The sequence below is a fragment of the Anomaloglossus baeobatrachus genome, chromosome 1 (assembly GCF_048569485.1).
Source record: "Anomaloglossus baeobatrachus isolate aAnoBae1 chromosome 1, aAnoBae1.hap1, whole genome shotgun sequence".
NCBI lineage: Eukaryota > Metazoa > Chordata > Amphibia > Anura > Aromobatidae > Anomaloglossus > Anomaloglossus baeobatrachus.
Window position 1 is genome coordinate 740,094,764 of NC_134353.1, and position 19,122 is coordinate 740,113,885.

Genomic DNA, 19,122 nt, shown 5'->3' on the forward strand with positions numbered 1-19,122 from the left:
CCTGGTCTCCTGTATATGGCTATGTACACACTGCAGCCTGGTCTCCTGTATATGGCTATGTACACACTGCAGCCTGGTCTCCTGTATATGGCTATGTACACACTGCAGCCTGGTCTCCTGTATATGGCTATGTACACACCCTGCAGCCTGGTCTCCTGTATATGGCTATGTATACACCCTGCAGCCTGGTCTCCTGTATATGGCTATGTACACACAGCAGCCTGGTCTCCTGTATATGGCTATGTATACACCCTGCAGCCTGGTCTCCTGTATATGGCTATGTACACACTGCAGCCTGGTCTCCTGTATATGGCTATGTACACACTGCAGCCTGGTCTCCTGTATATGGCTATGTACACCCTGCAGCCTGGACTCCTGTATATGGCTATGTACACACCCTGCAGCCTGGTCTCCTGTATATGGCTATGTATACACCCTGCAGCCTGGTCTCCTGTATATGGCTATGTACACACTGCAGCCTGGTCTCCTGTATATGGCTATGTACACACTGCAGCCTGGTCTCCTGTATATGGCTATGTACACACTGCAGCCTGGTCTCCTGTATATGGCTATGTACACACTGCAGCCTGGTCTCCTGTATATGGCTATGTACACACTGCAGCCTGGTCTCCTGTATATGGCTATGTACACACTGCAGCCTGGTCTCCTGTATATGGCTATGTACACACTGCAGCCTGGTCTCCTGTATATGGCTATGTACACACTGCAGCCTGGTCTCCTGTATATGGCTATGTACACACTGCAGCCTGGTCTCCTGTATATGGCTATGTACACACTGCAGCCTGGTCTCCTGTATATGGCTATGTACACACTGCAGCCTGGTCTCCTGTATATGGCTATGTACACACTGCAGCCTGGTCTCCTGTATATGGCTATGTACACACTGCAGCCTGGTCTCCTGTATATGGCTATGTACACACTGCAGCCTGGTCTCCTGTATATGGCTATGTACACACTGCAGCCTGGTCTCCTGTATATGGCTATGTACACACTGCAGCCTGGTCTCCTGTATATGGCTATGTACACACCCTGCAGCCTGGTCTCCTGTATATGGCTATGTACACACCCTGCAGCCTGGTCTCCTGTATATGGCTATGTACACACTGCAGCCTGGACTCCTGTATATGGCTATGTACACACCCTGCAGCCTGGTCTCCTGTATATGGCTATGTACACACTGCAGCCTGGACTCCTGTATATGGCTATGTACACACTGCAGCCTGGTCTCCTGTATATGGCTATGTACACCCTGCAGCCTGGTCTCCTGTATATGGCTATGTACACCCTGCAGCCTGGTCTCCTGTATATGGCTATGTACACACTGCAGCCTGGTCTCCTGTATATGTACACACCCTGCAGCCTGGTCTCCTGTGTATGGCTATGTACACACTGCAGCCTGGTCTCCTGTATATGGCTATGTACACACTGCAGCCTGGTCTCCTGTATATGGCTATGTACACACTGCAGCCTGGTCTCCTGTATATGGCTATGTACACACTGCAGCCTGGACTCCTGTATATGGCTATGTACACACCCTGCAGCCTGGTCTCCTGTATATGGCTATGTATACACCCTGCAGCCTGGTCTCCTGTATATGTCTATGTACACACCCTGCAGCCTGGTCTCCTGTATATGGCTATGTACACACTGCAGCCTGGTCTCCTGTATATGTCTATGTACACACTGCAGCCTGGTCTCCTGTATATGGCTATGTACACACTGCAGCCTGGTCTCCTGTATATGGCTATGTACACACTCTGCAGCCTGGTCTCCTGTATATGGCTATGTACACACTGCAGCCTGGTCTCCTGTATATGGCTATGTACACACTGCAGCCTGGTCTCCTGTATATGGCTATGTACACACTGCAGCCTGGTCTCCTGTATATGGCTATGTACACACTCTGCAGCCTGGTCTCCTGTATATGGCTATGTACACACTGCAGCCTGGTCTCCTGTATATGGCTATGTACACACACTGCAGCCTGGTCTCCTGTATATGGCTATGTACACACACTGCAGCCTGGTCTCCTGTATATGGCTATGTACACACAGCAGCCTGCTCTCCTGTATATGTCTATGTACACACTGCAGCCTGCTCTCCTGTATATGGCTATGTACACACAGCAGCCTGCTCTCCTGTATATGTCTATGTACACACTGCAGCCTGGTCTCCTGTATATGGCTATGTACACACCCTGCAGCCTGGTCTCTTGTATATGGCTATGTACACACAGCAGCCTGCTCTCCTGTATATGTCTATGTACACACTGCAGCCTGGTCTCCTGTATATGGCTATGTACACACTGCAGCCTGGTCTCCTGTATATGGCTATGTACACACTGCAGCCTGGTCTCCTGTATATGGCTATGTATACACCCTGCAGCCTGGTCTCCTGTATATGGCTATGTACACACTGCAGCAGGGCGGCTCTGGCACTGTCTCACGGCCATGACGAGTGTCTGCCGTCTCGGACACCCTGGGACATGGCGTCTGGGCCACACTCACCTCCACATCGATGTCCAGGAACCCCCCCTCCGCCACCTCGAAGATCAGGCCCATCTTGGTGCCGGACGTCACATGCTCGAAGTAACACTCCTCAGCGTGTGCATCGATGCTCACGAAGTAACCCGAGGCCGTGGCGGAGAAGAAGGCGACCAGGGCTACGAGCTCGGATACCGTAAACATGGCGAACAGTGTGGGGAACAGGCGAGCACAGGCCGGGAACCGCGCGGCGGAGTGTGGGCCTCACTGGGAAAGAGGCGTCACCGCTGTAGGCTGCCGGGGAGCTCGCAGCTAGTGCCACGTAACGGCTGTACGGAGGCCCGGCCGGGACACAGGGACATCCGGGCAATGGCAACGTAGTGTAAACCTGGCAAGACCGGAAGCAGCGCCGTCAGGTCCAACTGTCAGAAGCCCTGGCGGCCATTTTAATTCAGGGAAATTTTTACAGGCAGCGATCCAGAAGTACATCGCTGTAAAATATTATATTATAAAATAAATAAATATTATATATCTATTTACATGTTATTCCTCACAGTGCTGCCTGGCTCATCCACAGTCATAAATAGAAGCTTTAGATCCGTTTGATTACTTTCAGTTTCATACAAATTCTCTCCAGCCTGGTTTCCTTAAAGGGATTTTCCACATCTGAACAACCTTTCTTAAATGGAATCTGTCGGTAGGATTTCACACTCTAAACTCTTTATTTTATATGTAGATCTTTCAAAGACAAATCCGGCAATACGGTATTTTTACATTGCTAGTTGGCTCCTCTACTACTGAGAAAACAGTGTTTGGATTGAAGTGCAAATAAGGCTGAAAAGTCACTCCATCTCTATTCCTCGGTCACTCCAGCTCTAAACACCACCCAGTGCCACCTTCTTCTGCTTCCTGATGGCTCCATTGCCCAAATTCACACAATATAGAGGCTGTCAGTCAAGCAAGAGGAGGCAGTGCTGGGCGGGGAATAGAGCTGGAGTGACCGAGAGATAGAGTTGGAGTGACAGAGGCTTCATATCTACAAATAGCTCTATAGCCTCATTTACATACTAATTCAAGCACCAATCTCGGAGTAATGGACTGCCCATGTAAAAGCTTTGCTGAACTTGTCTTTGAAAGACCTTTATGTGCAAATAAATCTTTTTTGGGGGAGGGGAGGAATCCTGCTGACACACTTCCTTTAATTCAGTGACTCATATATAATTATCCATTAGATAGTCTCAGAGAGGAAATATGGCACTCCTGACTGAACGTTTTGGTGCTCGGATATATGAAAGACAGCGCACTCCTCCGGAGCGACCTTGTTGTGTTACCTATGAGCGCCTGTCTTTCCCACGTGTCCAGGCATCCCAGGCTACATACATGTAAGACGATGGTCTAAAGTCTGAAGCATTACTATTAGGCCAGAGTCACACTTGCGATTGACTGGCACGAGTGCAATGTGAGAAAATCTCGCATTGCACTCGGACCAATGTTAATCAATGAGGCAGCTATTATCTGCTTTTTTTCTCAGTCCAAATCGAACTGAGAAAAAATGAACGCAGCATGCTGCGATTTGTAGAGTTTCTCGTGCGAGTCACTCCAATGCAAGTCTATGGGTGAAAGAAAAAAATGGATGTCACACGGACGGCACACACACCATCCTACTGACATCCGATTTTCTAAATACAATTCTATCATGTAGCAGAGAACACTGTAAATGCTCCTGTACATGATTGTAATGACTAATAGCTGCTGAGGAATAAAATGGATCACATATGGATTGAATACGGATTGCTCACGGACTACTATCATGAGAAAAATCACAGAGTCGCATTGCACACGGATCAACACTCGGACAACGCTCATCCTACTCTCAGGCCTGAGAATCGGACAGATTTTTCAATCGCATGTGTGACGCCGTCCTTAGGCCGGTTTCAGACGTCCGTGTTTCAGGTACGTGTGACATCTGTTTTTAACACAGATGACACACGTACCCATGTTATTCTATGCTGTACTCAAATTGTCGTGTTTTCACACGGACCGTGTGACCCCTTGTGGCCCCACAGGCACACACGGAGACATGTCCGTTTTTTCTCCGGCAGCATGGGTGTCACACAGATCGCATACTAATGTGATCCGTGTGACATCAGTGTGACACGTACCGGAGAAAACACGGGTCTTTTAAATAAAAAGATTTTCTGTATTTACCTCTATCCAGTGATGCTGTCTTTGGCTCTGCTGCCTCCCGCTCCTGACCCCCACTCATTATTGATTATTCACTGCACTGAGGACCTGGAAGCAGCAGCAGAGACTTCAGTGCCCGGGACCGCCTCGCTGGGGAAGGTGAGGAGTATCCAGTAGTGTGTGTGTGGATATGTGTGTCTGTGTTAAGTGTATACATGCATGCAGGGGCGGATTAAGGGTAACCAGGGCCCCGGGCTGTTCAGGATCTCTGGGCCCCCCCTTCCCATCACATGGGTCATGTGATGGGTCCATCATCATACACTTGAAACAGATAATTTCTAAAAAATAGTTGCCGAAACTATAACCTTAAAAACATCCACTAATTTAATAAATATACCCTTCAGTTTAAAAACAAAACACTAAGGCTCCTTTCAAATTGCATTTTTCCCTACGTCCACAGGTCCCGTCGGAGCATCTGTCCGAACCGCCCCTCCCCCACCCTGCAAAGCGTGTTTCGGACGCATGCGCCGGCTGGGCCATTCACTGTAATGGAGCACACGGCGTTAGCGTGTGCTCTGTTTTGTGCCATTTTTGCACATATATGTTTTCTGCAGACGGACACCCGAACGTAGTCCACTATGGATGCTCCAACAGGACCTGTGGACGTAGGGAAATAACGCAATCTGAAAGGAGCCTAAGTCATAGTTTTAAGCAGTCAAACTTTAATCTGTAAACAAGACTATTGCCAAGTTTCACAAGTTTTTCATATAGAAAGTGCTACATAGAATATAGTGCAAAACTTCTGGGGAATTTCCCCAATGGAGTTTAAGTCCTCAATTCTCAATCTATACATACACAGTGTGCTGGGGCGTTTCACCCATCTATACATACACAGTTTAAGGATTGGGAATGGAGGATTGAAACTGCATAGATCAGATGCCCCAGAACACTGATAGAAGACACCCTTGTCCCCCCCACCTTACAGAAAATTACAATCCCCCCCTTTCGCATAGTGTGCCACCGATGCCTGCTGCTAGTGAACAGGTCGGCAGGCACCTCCAGAGAACAGGTCACCGCAGGGGTGTATCTAGGCTTTCTGGCACCTGAGGCAAGAATTCTGTTTGGCCCCCCCCCACCCGCAGTTTGGTTAGTCGTCTTGTGACTGTTGATGATTTGCACGATTACTTATATACAGACGAGCTGCTCTTCCTAATTCTCTCAATCTAATATATAAAGCTGAATGTGTGTATGTACTGTATGTGTGTGTGTATGTATGTGTATGTCTGGGATTGGCATCTGCACCGTCGCAGCTACAGCCACAAAATTTTGCACACTCACACGTTTGGACCCCGAGAGCGTCATAGGCTATGTTTTTAGGGGATATTTTAACCCCGCGCTTTACAGTTATTCGCCAAAAAACCTGCCTCCATTAAAGCGAATGGAGCTGGGAGCCACAGTGCAGCCAGAACTTCAGAAGAATGCGCAGTCACGCCCTTATATGGAATGTTGGCGTGTCATAATGCAGCCAGGGAAAGAGACAGACACAGACAGGGAAAGAGGCAGACACAGACAGGGTAAGAAACAGACATAGACAGACAAAGAGACAGACACAAAGAGACAGACAAAGAGATAGACACAGACAAAGAGACAGACTGACAGGGAAAGAGACAGACAGGGAAAGAGAGGGAAAGAGAGAGACAGGTTAGGAGACAGACACAGACAGGTAAAGAGACAGACATAGCCAAAGAGACAGAGACAGACACAGGGAAACAGACAGACGGGGAAAGAGACAGACAGGGTAAGAGACAGACAAAGAGACAGACACAGGGAAAGAGACAGAGGGAAAGAGACAGGGAAAGAGAGGGAAAGAGACAAACAGGGAAAGTGACAGAGATAGATAGACAGACAGGGAAAGAGATAGATAGACAGACAGGGAAAGAGATTGAGACAGACGGAGAAAGAGACAGATAAGGAATAACGTTTGGAACTCCATTCTATGTCTGAACTGGGTGCAAAAAGCTAAAAAAACATCACTATATGGAGATAAGGTATGCACACCAGTGACTATGCAAGGGGAATACATGTAATAGAAGAAACTGCTGTGTGAATACTGACATGAAAAATTCAATAGCTATATGTAAGAATGAAATGGGAAAAATGGAATCTGCCATGTATATATGAATAAAGAGAAATTTAGCTACTGAATTGATCAATGCAATAGAGCCCCAACACTACGCCAAAGTATTTCTCTACGTTGGGGTCCCTAGCTTGTGTGTGTCCTCTCATGCAGTTAAAAAACTTGTATAGGAAGCTGAGACCCAAGCTATATATACGTATCATGTGGATTGGCAATAGGTGTGAGTGGGGTGGGTTCACAAACGAAAAACTACTTACAAATAAGGAATAACGTTTGGAACACCATTCTATGTCTGAACTGGGTGCAAAAACTTAACTTCTTACATATAGCTATTGAATTTTTCATGTCAGTATTCACACAGCAGTTTCTGCTATTACATGTATTCCCCTTGCATAGTCACTGGTGTGCATACCTTATCTCCATATATGGAGAAAGAGACAGAGACAGTCAGAGACAGACAGGGAAAGAGACAAACAGACAAAGAGATAGAGAGAGACAGAGAGATATATACAGAGGGGGAGACAGACATTGTAATTACATTTATATCTATTTGTTTTGTGGTTTTTGTGTGCACAATACATTTTTGTTAATACATTCTATTTTGTTAACAACAGTTATTAACCCGGGCGAAGCCGGGTAGTACAGCTAGTCTGATATATAAAGCTGAATGTGTGTATGTATGTGTGTGTGTATGTATGTGTGTGTCTGTGTGTGTGTGTGTATGTCCGGGATTGGCATCTGCATCGTCGCAGCTACAGCAACAAAATTTTGCACACTCACACGTCTGGACCCCGAGAGCGTCATAGGCTATGTTTCGAGGGGAAATTTTAAGCCGGTGCTTTATAGTTATTCGCCAAAAAACCTGCCTCCATTAAAGCAAATGGAGCTGGGAGCACAGGGCAGCCAAAACTTCAGAAGAATGCGCAGCCACGCCCTTATATGGAATGTTGGCATGTCACAATGCAGCCAGGGAAAGAGACAGACACAGACAGGGTAAGAAACAGACATAGACAGGGTAAGAGACAGACACAAAGAGACAGACACAGACAAAGAGAAAGACTGACAGGGAAAGAGACAGCATGTCTGCTATCTCTCTGATGGATTTTTTCTTTTTTTTCAGCCTCAGGATGTTCTGCTTCACCTCAATTGAGAGTTCCTTAGACCGCATGTTGTCTGGTCACAGCAACAGCTTCCAAATGCAAAACCACACACCTGTAATCAACCCCAGACCTTTTAACTACTTCATTGATTACAGGTTAACGAGGGAGACGCCTTCAGAGTTAATTGCAGCCCTTAGAGTCCCTTGTCCAATTACTTTTGGTCCCTTGAAAAAGAGGAGGCTATGCATTACAGAGCTATGATTCCTAAACCCTTTCTCCGATTTGGATGTGAAAACTCTCATATTGCAGCTGGGAGTGTGCACTTTCAGCCCATATTATATATATAATTGTATTTCTGAACATGTTTTTGTAAACAGCTAAAATAACAAAACTTGTGTCACTGTCCAAATATTTCTGGACCTAACTGTATACAAAGGGGGAGACAGACAGAGAATGGGAGAGAAACCGAGAGACAGTTACTATCCCGGGCGTTAATACATTCTATTTATACATTCTATCCTGGGAATGTTAATAGATTCTATTTTGTTAACAACAGTTATTAACCCAGGCAAAGCCGGGTAGTACAGCTAGTCTAATATATAAAGCTGAATATGTGTGTGTGTGTGTATGTGTGTATGTCCGGTATTGGCATCTGCACCGTCGCAGCTACAGCCACAAAATTTTGCACACTCACACGTCTGGACCCCGAGAGCGTCATAGGCTATGTTTTGAGGGGAAAGTTTAACCCCGCGCTTTACAGTTATTCGCCAAAAAACCTGCCTCCATTAAAGCGAATGGAGCTGGGAGCCACAGTGGAGCCAGAACTTCAGAAGAATGCGCAGCCACGCCCTTATATGGAATGTTGGCGTGTCACAATGCAGCCAGGGAAAGAGACAGACACAGACAGGGTAAGAAACAGACATAGACAGGGTAAGAGACAGACACAAAGAGACAGACACAGACAAAGAGAAAGACTGACAGGGAAAGAGACAGACACAGACAAAGAGACAGAGACAGACACAGGGAAACAGACAGACAGGGAAAGAAAGGGAAAGAAACAGACAGGGTAAGAGACAGACAAAGACAGGTAAAGAGACAGACAAAGAGACAGACACAGGGAAAGAGACAGACAGGGAAAGAGAGGGAAAGAGACAGACAGGGAAAGAGACAGACAGGGAAAGTGATAGATAGACAGACAGGGAAAGAGATTGAGACAGACGGAGAAAGAGACAGAGACAGTCAGAGACAGACAGGGAAAGAGAGAGACAGAGAAAGAGATAGAGAGAGAGAGAGATATACAGTTAGGTCCAGAAATATTTGGACAGTGACACAATTTTCGCGAGTTGGGCTCTGCATGCCACCACATTGGATTTGAAATGAAACCTCTACAACAGAATTCAAGTGCAGATTGTAACGTTTAATTTGAAGGTTTGAACAAAAATATCTGATAGAAATTGTAGGAATTGTACACATTTCTTTACAAACACTCCACATTTTAGGAGGTCAAAAGTAATTGGACAAATAAACCAAACCCAAACAAAATATTTTTATTTTCAATATTTTGTTGCGAATCCTTTGGAGGCAATCACTGCCTTAAGTCTGGAACCCATGGACATCACCAAACACTGGGTTTCCTCCTTCTTAATGCTTTGCCAGGCCTTTACAGCCGCAGCCTTCAGGTCTTGCTTGTTTGTGGGTCTTTCCGTCTTAAGTCTGGATTTGAGCAAGTGAAATGCATGCTCAATTGGGTTAAGATCTGGTGATTGACTTGGCCATTGCAGAATGTTCCACTTTTTTGCACTCATGAACTCCTGGGTAGCTTTGGCTGTATGCTTGGAGTCATTGTCCATCTGTACTATGAAGCGCCGTTCGATCAACTTTGCGGCATTTGGCTGAATCTGGGCTGAAAGTATATCCCGGTACACTTCAGAATTCATCCGGCTACTCTTGTCTGCTGTTATGTCATCAATAAACACAAGTGACCCAGTGCCATTGAAAGCCATGCATGCCCATGCCATCACGTTGCCTCCACCATGTTTTACAGAGGATGTGGTGTGCCTTGGATCATGTGCCGTTCCCTTTCTTCTCCAATCTTTTTTCTTCCCATCATTCTGGTACAGGTTGATCTTTGTCTCACCTGTCCATAGAATACTTTTCCAGAACTGAGCTGGCTTCATGAGGTGTTTTTCAGCAAATTTAACTCTGGCCTGTCTATTTTTGGAATTGATGAATGGTTTGCATCTAGATGTGAACCCTTTGTATTTACTTTCATGGAGTCTTCTCTTTTCTGTTGACTTAGAGACAGATACACCTACTTCACTGAGAGTGTTCTGGACTTCAGTTGATGTTGTAAACGGGTTCTTCTTCACCAAAGAAAGTATGCGGCGATCATCCACCACTGTTGTCATCCGTGGACGCCCAGGCCTTTTTGAGTTCCCAAGCTCACCAGTCAATTCCTTTTTTCTCAGAATGTACCCGACTGTTGATTTTGCTACTCTAAGCATGTCTGCTATCTCTCTGATGGATTTTTTCTTTTTTTTCAGCCTCAGGATGTTCTGCTTCACCTCAATTGAGAGTTCCTTAGACCGCATGTTGTCTGGTCACAGCAACAGCTTCCAAATGCAAAACCACACACCTGTAATCAACCCCAGACCTTTTAACTACTTCATTGATTACAGGTTAACGAGGGAGACGCCTTCAGAGTTAATTGCAGCCCTTAGAGTCCCTTGTCCAATTACTTTTGGTCCCTTGAAAAAGAGGAGGCTATGCATTACAGAGCTATGATTCCTAAACCCTTTCTCCGATTTGGATGTGAAAACTCTCATATTGCAGCTGGGAGTGTGCACTTTCAGCCCATATTATATATATAATTGTATTTCTGAACATGTTTTTGTGAACAGCTAAAATAACAAAACTTGTGTCACTGTCCAAATATTTCTGGACCTAACTGTATACAAAGGGGGAGACAGACAGAGAATGGGAGAGAAACCGAGAGACAGTTACTATCCCGGGCGTTAATACATTCTATTTATACATTCTATCCTGGGAATGTTAATAGATTCTATTTTGTTAACAACAGTTATTAACCCAGGCAAAGCCGGGTAGTACAGCTAGTCTAATATATAAAGCTGAATATGTGTGTGTGTGTGTGTGTATGTGTGTATGTCCGGTATTGGCATCTGCACCGTCGCAGCTACAGCCACAAAATTTTGCACACTCACACGTCTGGACCCCGAGAGCGTCATAGGCTATGTTTTGAGGGGAAAGTTTAACCCCGCGCTTTACAGTTATTCGCCAAAAAACCTGCCTCCATTAAAGCGAATGGAGCTGGGAGCCACAGTGGAGCCAGAACTTCAGAAGACTGCGCCGCCACGCCCTTATATGGAATGTTGGCATGTCACAATGCAGCCAGGGAAAGAGACAGACACAGACAGGGAAAGAGGCAGACACAAAGAGACAGACAAAGAGACAAACTGACAGGGAAAGAGACAGACAGGGAAAGAGAGGGAAAGAGAGAGACATGTTAAGAGACAGACACAGACAGGTAAAGAGACAGACACAGACTAAGAGACAGAGACAGACACAGTGAAACAGACAGGGAAAGAGAGGGAAAGAGACAGACAGGGAGAGAGAGGGAAAGAGAGAGACAGGTTAAGAGACAGACACAGACAGGTAAAGAGACAGACACAGAGACAGAGACAGACACAGGGAAACAGACAGACAGGGAAAGAGAGGGAAAGAGACAGACAGGGTAAGAGACAGACAAAGACAGGTAAAGAGACAGACAAAGAGACAGACACAGGGAAAGAGACAGAGGGAAAGAGACAGACAGGGAAAGAGACAGACAGGGAAAGAGAGGGACAGAGACAGACAGGGAAAGAAACAGACAGCGAAAGTGACAGAGATAGATAGACAGACAGGAAAAGAGATTGAGACAGACGGAGAAAGAGACAGAGACAGACGGGGAAAGAGACAGACAGACAAAGATAGAGAGAGAGACAGAGAGATATATACAGAGGGGGAGACAGACAGAGAATGGGAGATAAACAGAGACAGTTACTATCCCGGTCAGCAAATATTGTGTGCAGAATAAATTTTTGTTAATACATTCTATTTTGTTAACAACAGTTATTAACCCGGGCGAAGGTGGGTAGTACAGCTAGTCTAATATATAAAGCTGAATGTGTGTGTGTGTGTGTATGTATGTACAGTATGTATGTATGTATGTCCGGGATTGGCATCTGCACCGTCGTAGCTACAGCCACAAAATTTTGCACACTCACACGTCTGGACCCTGAGAGCGTCATAGGCTATGTTGTGAGGTGAAATTTTAACCCCGCGCGTTCCAATTTACCAATCAATTTTGCCCCTATTTACATAGTGGGGAAAAAGTGAAACGAAAAGTGTATCTGCACCGTCGCATTTACAATCACGAAATTTTGTACAGACACCTCATGTGACCCAGGGAACATCGTAGACTATGTTTTGACAGGAAAATGTAACCCCGCGTTTTACAGTTACGCTCCAAAAAAACATGCCTCCATTAAAGTAAATGGAGCCTGGAACTATAGGTTATTAGTAGGAGCTGTGATTGGTTGCTATAGGAGCAAAATACATTCATAGTATAAGAAGCTTGTATGTGAGGTAATAAGATGTCGGTGGGGAGACGAATAGAGAGAGACAGAAAGAGACAGACAGGGAGAGAGACAGACAGGAAAGAGACAGAGAGATAGAGACATATAGGGAAAGAGACAGACAGAGACAAATGGTGAAAGAGACAGAGACAGACGGTGAAAGGGACAGACAGAGACAGACGGTGAAAGAGACAGACAGAGATAGACGGTGAAAGAGACAGACAGAGACAGACCAAGAAAGAGACAGATCTGGAAAGAGACAGATGGGAAAAGAGACAGATGGGGAAAGAGACAGACAGACATGCAGAAAGGGACAGAGACAGGCAGACAGGGAAGGAGGAGAAAGCCAGAGAGACAGACAAAGATAGATGGGGAAAGACACAGACCTTGATAGAGAAAGACGGGGAAAGAGACAGAGAAATAGAGACAGACAAGGAAAGAGACAGACAGAGACAGGCAGACAGGGAAAGAGACAGACAGGAAAAGACACAGACAAAGAGACGGGGAGACAGACTGGGAAAGAGACAGACCTGGAAAGAGACAGATGGGGAAAGAAACAGAGAGATAGAGACAGACAAAGAAAGAGACAGACAGAGACAGGCAGATGGGGAAAGAGACAAACGGAGAAAGAGACAGATGGAGAAAGAGACAGATGGGGAAAGAGACAGACGGGGAAAGAGACAGACAGAGACAGATGGGGAAAGAGACAGACAGAGACATACGGGGAAAGAGACAGACAGAGACAGACGGAAAAAGAGAAAGACGGAGAAAGAGACAGACAGGGAAAGAGACAGATGGGGAAAGAGACAGACGGGGAAAGAGACAGACGAGGAAAGAGACAGACAGAGAAAGAGACAGACCTGGAAAGAGACAGATGAGGAAAGAGGAAGACCTGGAAAGAGGCAGACCTGGAAAGAGGCAGACCTGGAAAGAGGCAGACCTGGAAAGAGACAGACGGGGAAAGAGACAGACAGAGACAGACGGGGAAAGAGACAGACCTGGAAAGAGACAGACCTGGAAAGAGACAGACGGAGCACATTACTTGGCCAATTTAGTTAAATCTGTGAGGAATATCTGGGGTGTTGAAATATATGTTGTGAAATGCTTCTATTAGCTTAGTTTTTGCCTTTTCAATAATTACATTTCTATTTGTTTTGTGTTTTTTGTGTGCAGAATACATTTTTGTTAATACATTCTATTTTGTTAACAGCAGTTATTTACTCGGGCGAAGCCAGGTAGTACAGCTAGTGTTCAATAAAAAAACAGAGAAGTAGAAAGAGAAGCAAATTGTCACATGACTAAATATGAAAATTGCATGTGAGTGGAGCAGACATGTGATGATTGCTAGAGCCAGAATGAAGAGCTGAATTCTGACAGTGAGTACATTACATGCTGTTAGGATTGGGCTACAGGGCTTAATTTTATCCCCTTCCGCCCCCGGGGACTTTCCGTTTATGCGTTTTTGTTTTTTGCTCCCCTTCTTCCGAGAGCCGTAACTTTTTTATTTTTCCATCAATCTTGCCATATAAGGGCTTGTTTTTTGTGGGACGAGTTGTACTTTTAAATGAAACCATAAGTTTTACCATATAGTGTACTGGAAAACGGCAAAAAAATTCCAAGTGCGGAAAAATTGCAAAAAAAGTGTGATCGTACAATAGTTTTTGGGATATTTTATTCACTGTGTTCACTAGATGGTAAAACTGATGTATCTGTGTGATGCCTGAGGTCAGTGCGAGTTTGTAGACACCAAACATGTATAGGTTTACTTGCATCTAAGGGGTTAAAAAAAAATTCACAAGCTTGGCCAAAAAAAGTGGCGCACATTTTGCGCCATTTTCTAAAACCCGTAGCGTTCTCATTTTTCGGGATCTGAGACTCAGTGACGGCTTATTTTTTGCGTCTCAACCTGACGTTTTTAACGGTACCATTTTTGCGCAGATGCTACGTTTTGATCGCCTGTTATTGCATTTTGTGCAAAATTTGCAGCAACCAAAAAACGTAATTTTGGCGTTTGGAATTTTTTTGCCGCTACGCCATTTACTGATCAGATGAATTGATTTTATATTTTGATAGATCGGGCATTTCTGAACGCGGCGATACCAAATATGTGTATATTTATTTATTTTTTAACCCTTTAATTGCAATGGGGTGAAAGGGGGTTGATTTGAACTTTTAGGTTTTTTTATTTTTTTTTATTTTTTAAAACTTTTTTTTTACTTTTTTTTTATTTTACTAGTCTCCCTAGGGGGCTATAGCGATCAGCAATCCGATCGCTCTTATCTATCTGCTGATCACAGCTATACAGCTGTAAACAGCAGATACAGTCACTTCCTTTTTCACCCTGCTCGGAGCCGGGTGAAAACGAAAGTGAAACTTCGTAGCTGCAGGCGTCATCACAAGACCCTGTGCTACGATGGCAACCACCGAAAGTGACTTGATCATGTCACGTGACTTCCGGCGGGGGCGGGGTAAGTAACTGTCATGAGGATAGGTCATCAATGTTAAAGTAATGAACAACCTCTTTAATATAGAAACGTATAACACAATCTTACAAGTTATGAATTCTTACTTGTGTACAAGATCAAAACTAATAACAGCACAGGTATATAATCACCAGAACTATCAGAGGTTCAGAAATACATAGTTAGAACCCCAGCAGTACAGAAACAAAGAAGCACAACCACGATCAGAAAAGAAATTCATCATCAGATCCCTCAGCAGTACAGAAATGCCCCACCAGAACCACCAGCAGTACAGAAATTCATGACAAGAACCACCAGCAGTTCAGAAACAAAGCAGCACAACTACCAGCAGAAAAGAAATGTATCATCAGAACCATCAGCAGTACAGAAACTCCCCACCAGAACCACCAGCAGTACAGAAATTCCCCACCAAGTGCCACATGCAGTACAGAAATTAATTATCAAAACAACCAGCAGTACAGAAACTCCACATCATAACCACCAGCAATACAGAAATTCATCACCAGAACCACCAGCAGTACAGAAATACATCCATATAACCCGATTAGTACAGATACACAGCATTAAAACCCTTATCAATACAGAAATACATCAGCAGAAATACCATCAGTATATGGTACATCAATTGTAATGTCAGGTCAGTCCCATATACATTTGTATTGCATGTTCCTACAACCTCCAGTACATGCTTAACAATGTTAAGGAAATACTGGGAGTTATCAGTTATCAGACTGTGGACTAAACAGGAACCACAGTACTGATGAGAAATAGTCAACATCATAAATCATTTACATCCAGGTACCTTATAGATGACGTTGTCTCTGATCCGAGTCATTCTTTTTGTTTTCTTTATCTTGTACAGACGCCATGATGACTTTTCACATTCACAGCTCATCTCTGCAGAATTCCATCTTCTCCACTTTTCAGCAGCACATCTTGGCACGATACCCTTACAAATATCAGAATTATTGTAGTACTCCTATATAAAAATATCTGCTTTTCACTGTGTGCCTGAGTAAATACAGTAATTATCCCTCACTTTGGTCTCTGCACAAAATATGAGGCGCACACAGTGTCCCTCTAATAGTGCATGCCCTCCACACTGCCCTCTCCTTTCTATACTGAGACCCCTCTTCACACTGTCCTCTACACTATGTCCCCAATATACTGCCCAGTCTTTATACTGTATCCCCTCATCACACACCCCTTCTCACTATGGTCTCATCCAAACCTCCCCACTACCCAGTCTCTATTTTGTGCCCCTCACATTTTTTTCATCCAATACTGTCTCCTCACTACCTCCACATTCATTCCCCCTCATTCCCCATACTGTGTCTGCGCCCATTCTGCCTCTTTGCACCCCATGCTGTGTTCTCAAAATTACTCGCTCGCTCACATACAGTCCTGAAATTCCCCATAATGTGTCCCCAAAATTTCTTTCCCCCGTTTACTCCCCATACTGTATTCATATGCACTCCCCACCCCGCTTCTCATACTATGTCTGTATATATTCCCTTTCACCCTTTCCCCATGATGTCTGTATACATTCCTTCTTGCTTCCCATACTGTGTCTAAATGCATACCCCTTCCACACCCACTCTCCTCACATTGTGCTGAAATATATACATCTCCCTTCCCCATCCTCACCTATCCCCATACTGCGTTGCCATATATACATTCCCTCTTCCCATCCTCTCTCGCCATACTGTGTTGCCATATATACATTTTCCTTTCCCATCCTCTTTCTGTATACAGTGGCCACTTATACCTTCCTCCTCTCACCCTCTCTCCCCATATTGTGTCCCTATATACTTCCCACACTAGAAAATGATGGAGGGCACCCATTTCACCCCAGGGATCACCTCGTCACATTAACAATGAGGCTGGCAGGAAAGGTTGTGCCAAAAATGAGAGCTCACCATATAAGTAGTGCGTATAACAAATTTTATTACAACAGTCAAAAAATACAAATATTGTACCAGACAATTTAAAAACATTGACATAACACATGTATATTCTGCTAATGTTCTGAACACTCTATAAAAATGCAACAATGACATCACCAGAATAACAGCTGGAAAAATTAATAAACTTCCAGCATGATACATAATAGAAAATAGAAAAAACCTACAATGCAGAACAGTGACAGTATATGTAATATGAGAACACACCAAACCCTAGATATCGCTACGCTGGATCAGGTAAACCCTGCCATACTCCCCAATTAGCAGTGAAGGCTAAAATAAAACCTAAACCGCGCTATAGTAAGGTTCAAACCATAGATGACAAATACGTAGTGTGTAAAATAGAATAGCACTGGGCACACATGGCTGTAACTGAAGATAGAGCCAAAGGAACTAGAAAAAAAGCAATAAAACAAACAATAACCTGCGCAATGATCAAGATTTGCGTATTTTAACCCTCGAGAAAGACAGTTTTGTGGCGATATGCGTGGCGCTGGGGCTGCTTCTGCCCCTAATTCACCATCAGCTTCTGCTATTTCCACAGCATGTCTTCGTCATCTATCTCTCTCTCTCTCCATATATATACACTATACACACACACACACACACACACACATATATATATATATAAACATTAGCAGTCTATACATTTTTTTTAATGTTTTTAAATTGATTCTCCTACAGTTTTTGTATTTTTTGACTGCTGTAGTAAGATGTTATATGCACTACTTATATGGTGAGCCCTCGTTTTGGGCACAAGCTTTTCCTTTTTCCTGCCAGCCTATCTACTTTTCCTCTCACCGGTTATTCTTCCTCTTCTTCCGGTGTCTTCATCAGCTCACACTGACTGGAGCCAACATTGTTTGCCGCCTGGGCGGCTACGGCGCCGACGATTGACGTCAGCAGTGTGATCAGCTGACCTGATCACATGGTTGATGTCGCTCTGACCTGGAAGTGCCGGCGGTCACCGCTTCAGTTGTACTGGCGTCTACGGTTATAGACGCCAGTACAATTGATCAGTGAGACCCGATGCCCGTGTACCGCCCCGGGGCTCGGCCGGTTGCCGAGCCGCTCGGATCCATGCTCGTCGGTGGGTGCCTCGAGCTCCTCACGAACCCGGGAGTCACGTCGTTCTGAAAGGGGGGTTGGCACTACACGTAGGGACTTCGGCAGGGAGGGCCACGGCCGGAGCCGCGATAGTTTGTAGGGGATTTGAGTTCGTGACCCCACCCACGGGTTGTGGTGAATGGATGGACACCACCGCTCCCGTTGACTAGATTCTCGGGGACGGTGTTGCGCAGCTTGGTGTTGACCCCTCCGTGGGTAGGGGGATGATGGTCCCGGGGGCCCGAGGGAGGTGCTGAGGCGGGGGAATGGATGCGTGCTGGCGTGTCGATGCGGTGCGGCGCGGTGCGCGGCCCGAAGGCACTATTGTACTCACTATTACAAACACGCTGGAGTCTCTGGTAAACCAAACAAGATGGTGAACGGTGCCCGCAACCGGCTGCGGTTTTCCCCTTAACAGGTTGGTGGTTTCCGCCTTTCTCCTGCACCTCACTTATGTAGAAATGTCGACTCCTATGCCTGAGCAACGGTAGTCCGCTCCCCAGCTTGGTATGTGCCGGGAGAGCCCTTTTTAGCCCATCGTGTCTCTATGCCTGGGCGGTGGCTTTACCCTAATGGTTGGGCTGTTGTCTTCAGTCGGGTCTTAGGTGGGAAAGGTCCTAATTTCCTAAAGTCCAGTCCTCAATCAGTTGATTTGACTCAGCCCGGTTTTTTCTGGGCCTCGTACTGGGTCTGAGTACCCCTCCTGGTGCTCCGGTTTACAATCGGTTCCCCGGTTCGGTACCGGCGGGCCACCGCCCGTCCCCGGTCCCTACGGTTCCACCAGCTGTAATCCCAGCTCCTGCAGGCGGCCACCACCATCTGCCTCCTTGCCAGAGGTGACTGGGCTCCAACCCAGACAGCTGGTGTAGACTATGGCAGACCTACGCACAGGTCTGCCCTTGAACTTCACTCCACTCCACTGTCAAAGCTCAACTTCGGCTTGCTAACACACTGCTCCCCACCGGGAACTACACTGTTTTTCCCACCTCAGGGCCTGTGAACTCCTCGG

The 19,122-nt window shown here is 45.5% G+C and overlaps 1 protein-coding gene across 2 annotated transcripts in view; it reads right to left on the reverse strand.

Moving 5' to 3' along the window:
• TMED2 (transmembrane p24 trafficking protein 2) overlaps positions 1 to 2,880 on the reverse strand; it is a 45,516-nt gene extending 42,636 nt beyond the window's left edge. The window contains exon 1 of one of the 2 annotated variants that reach the window (XM_075322752.1): positions 2,529 to 2,880. In XM_075322752.1, coding sequence (XP_075178867.1) covers positions 2,529 to 2,708 — 180 coding nt within the window. In that variant the 5' untranslated portion in view covers positions 2,709 to 2,880. The remainder of the gene's footprint in view (positions 1 to 2,528) is intronic. The other variant, XM_075322757.1, reaches the window with a different exon arrangement.
• Between the last annotated feature and the right edge of the window lie 16,242 nt (positions 2,881 to 19,122).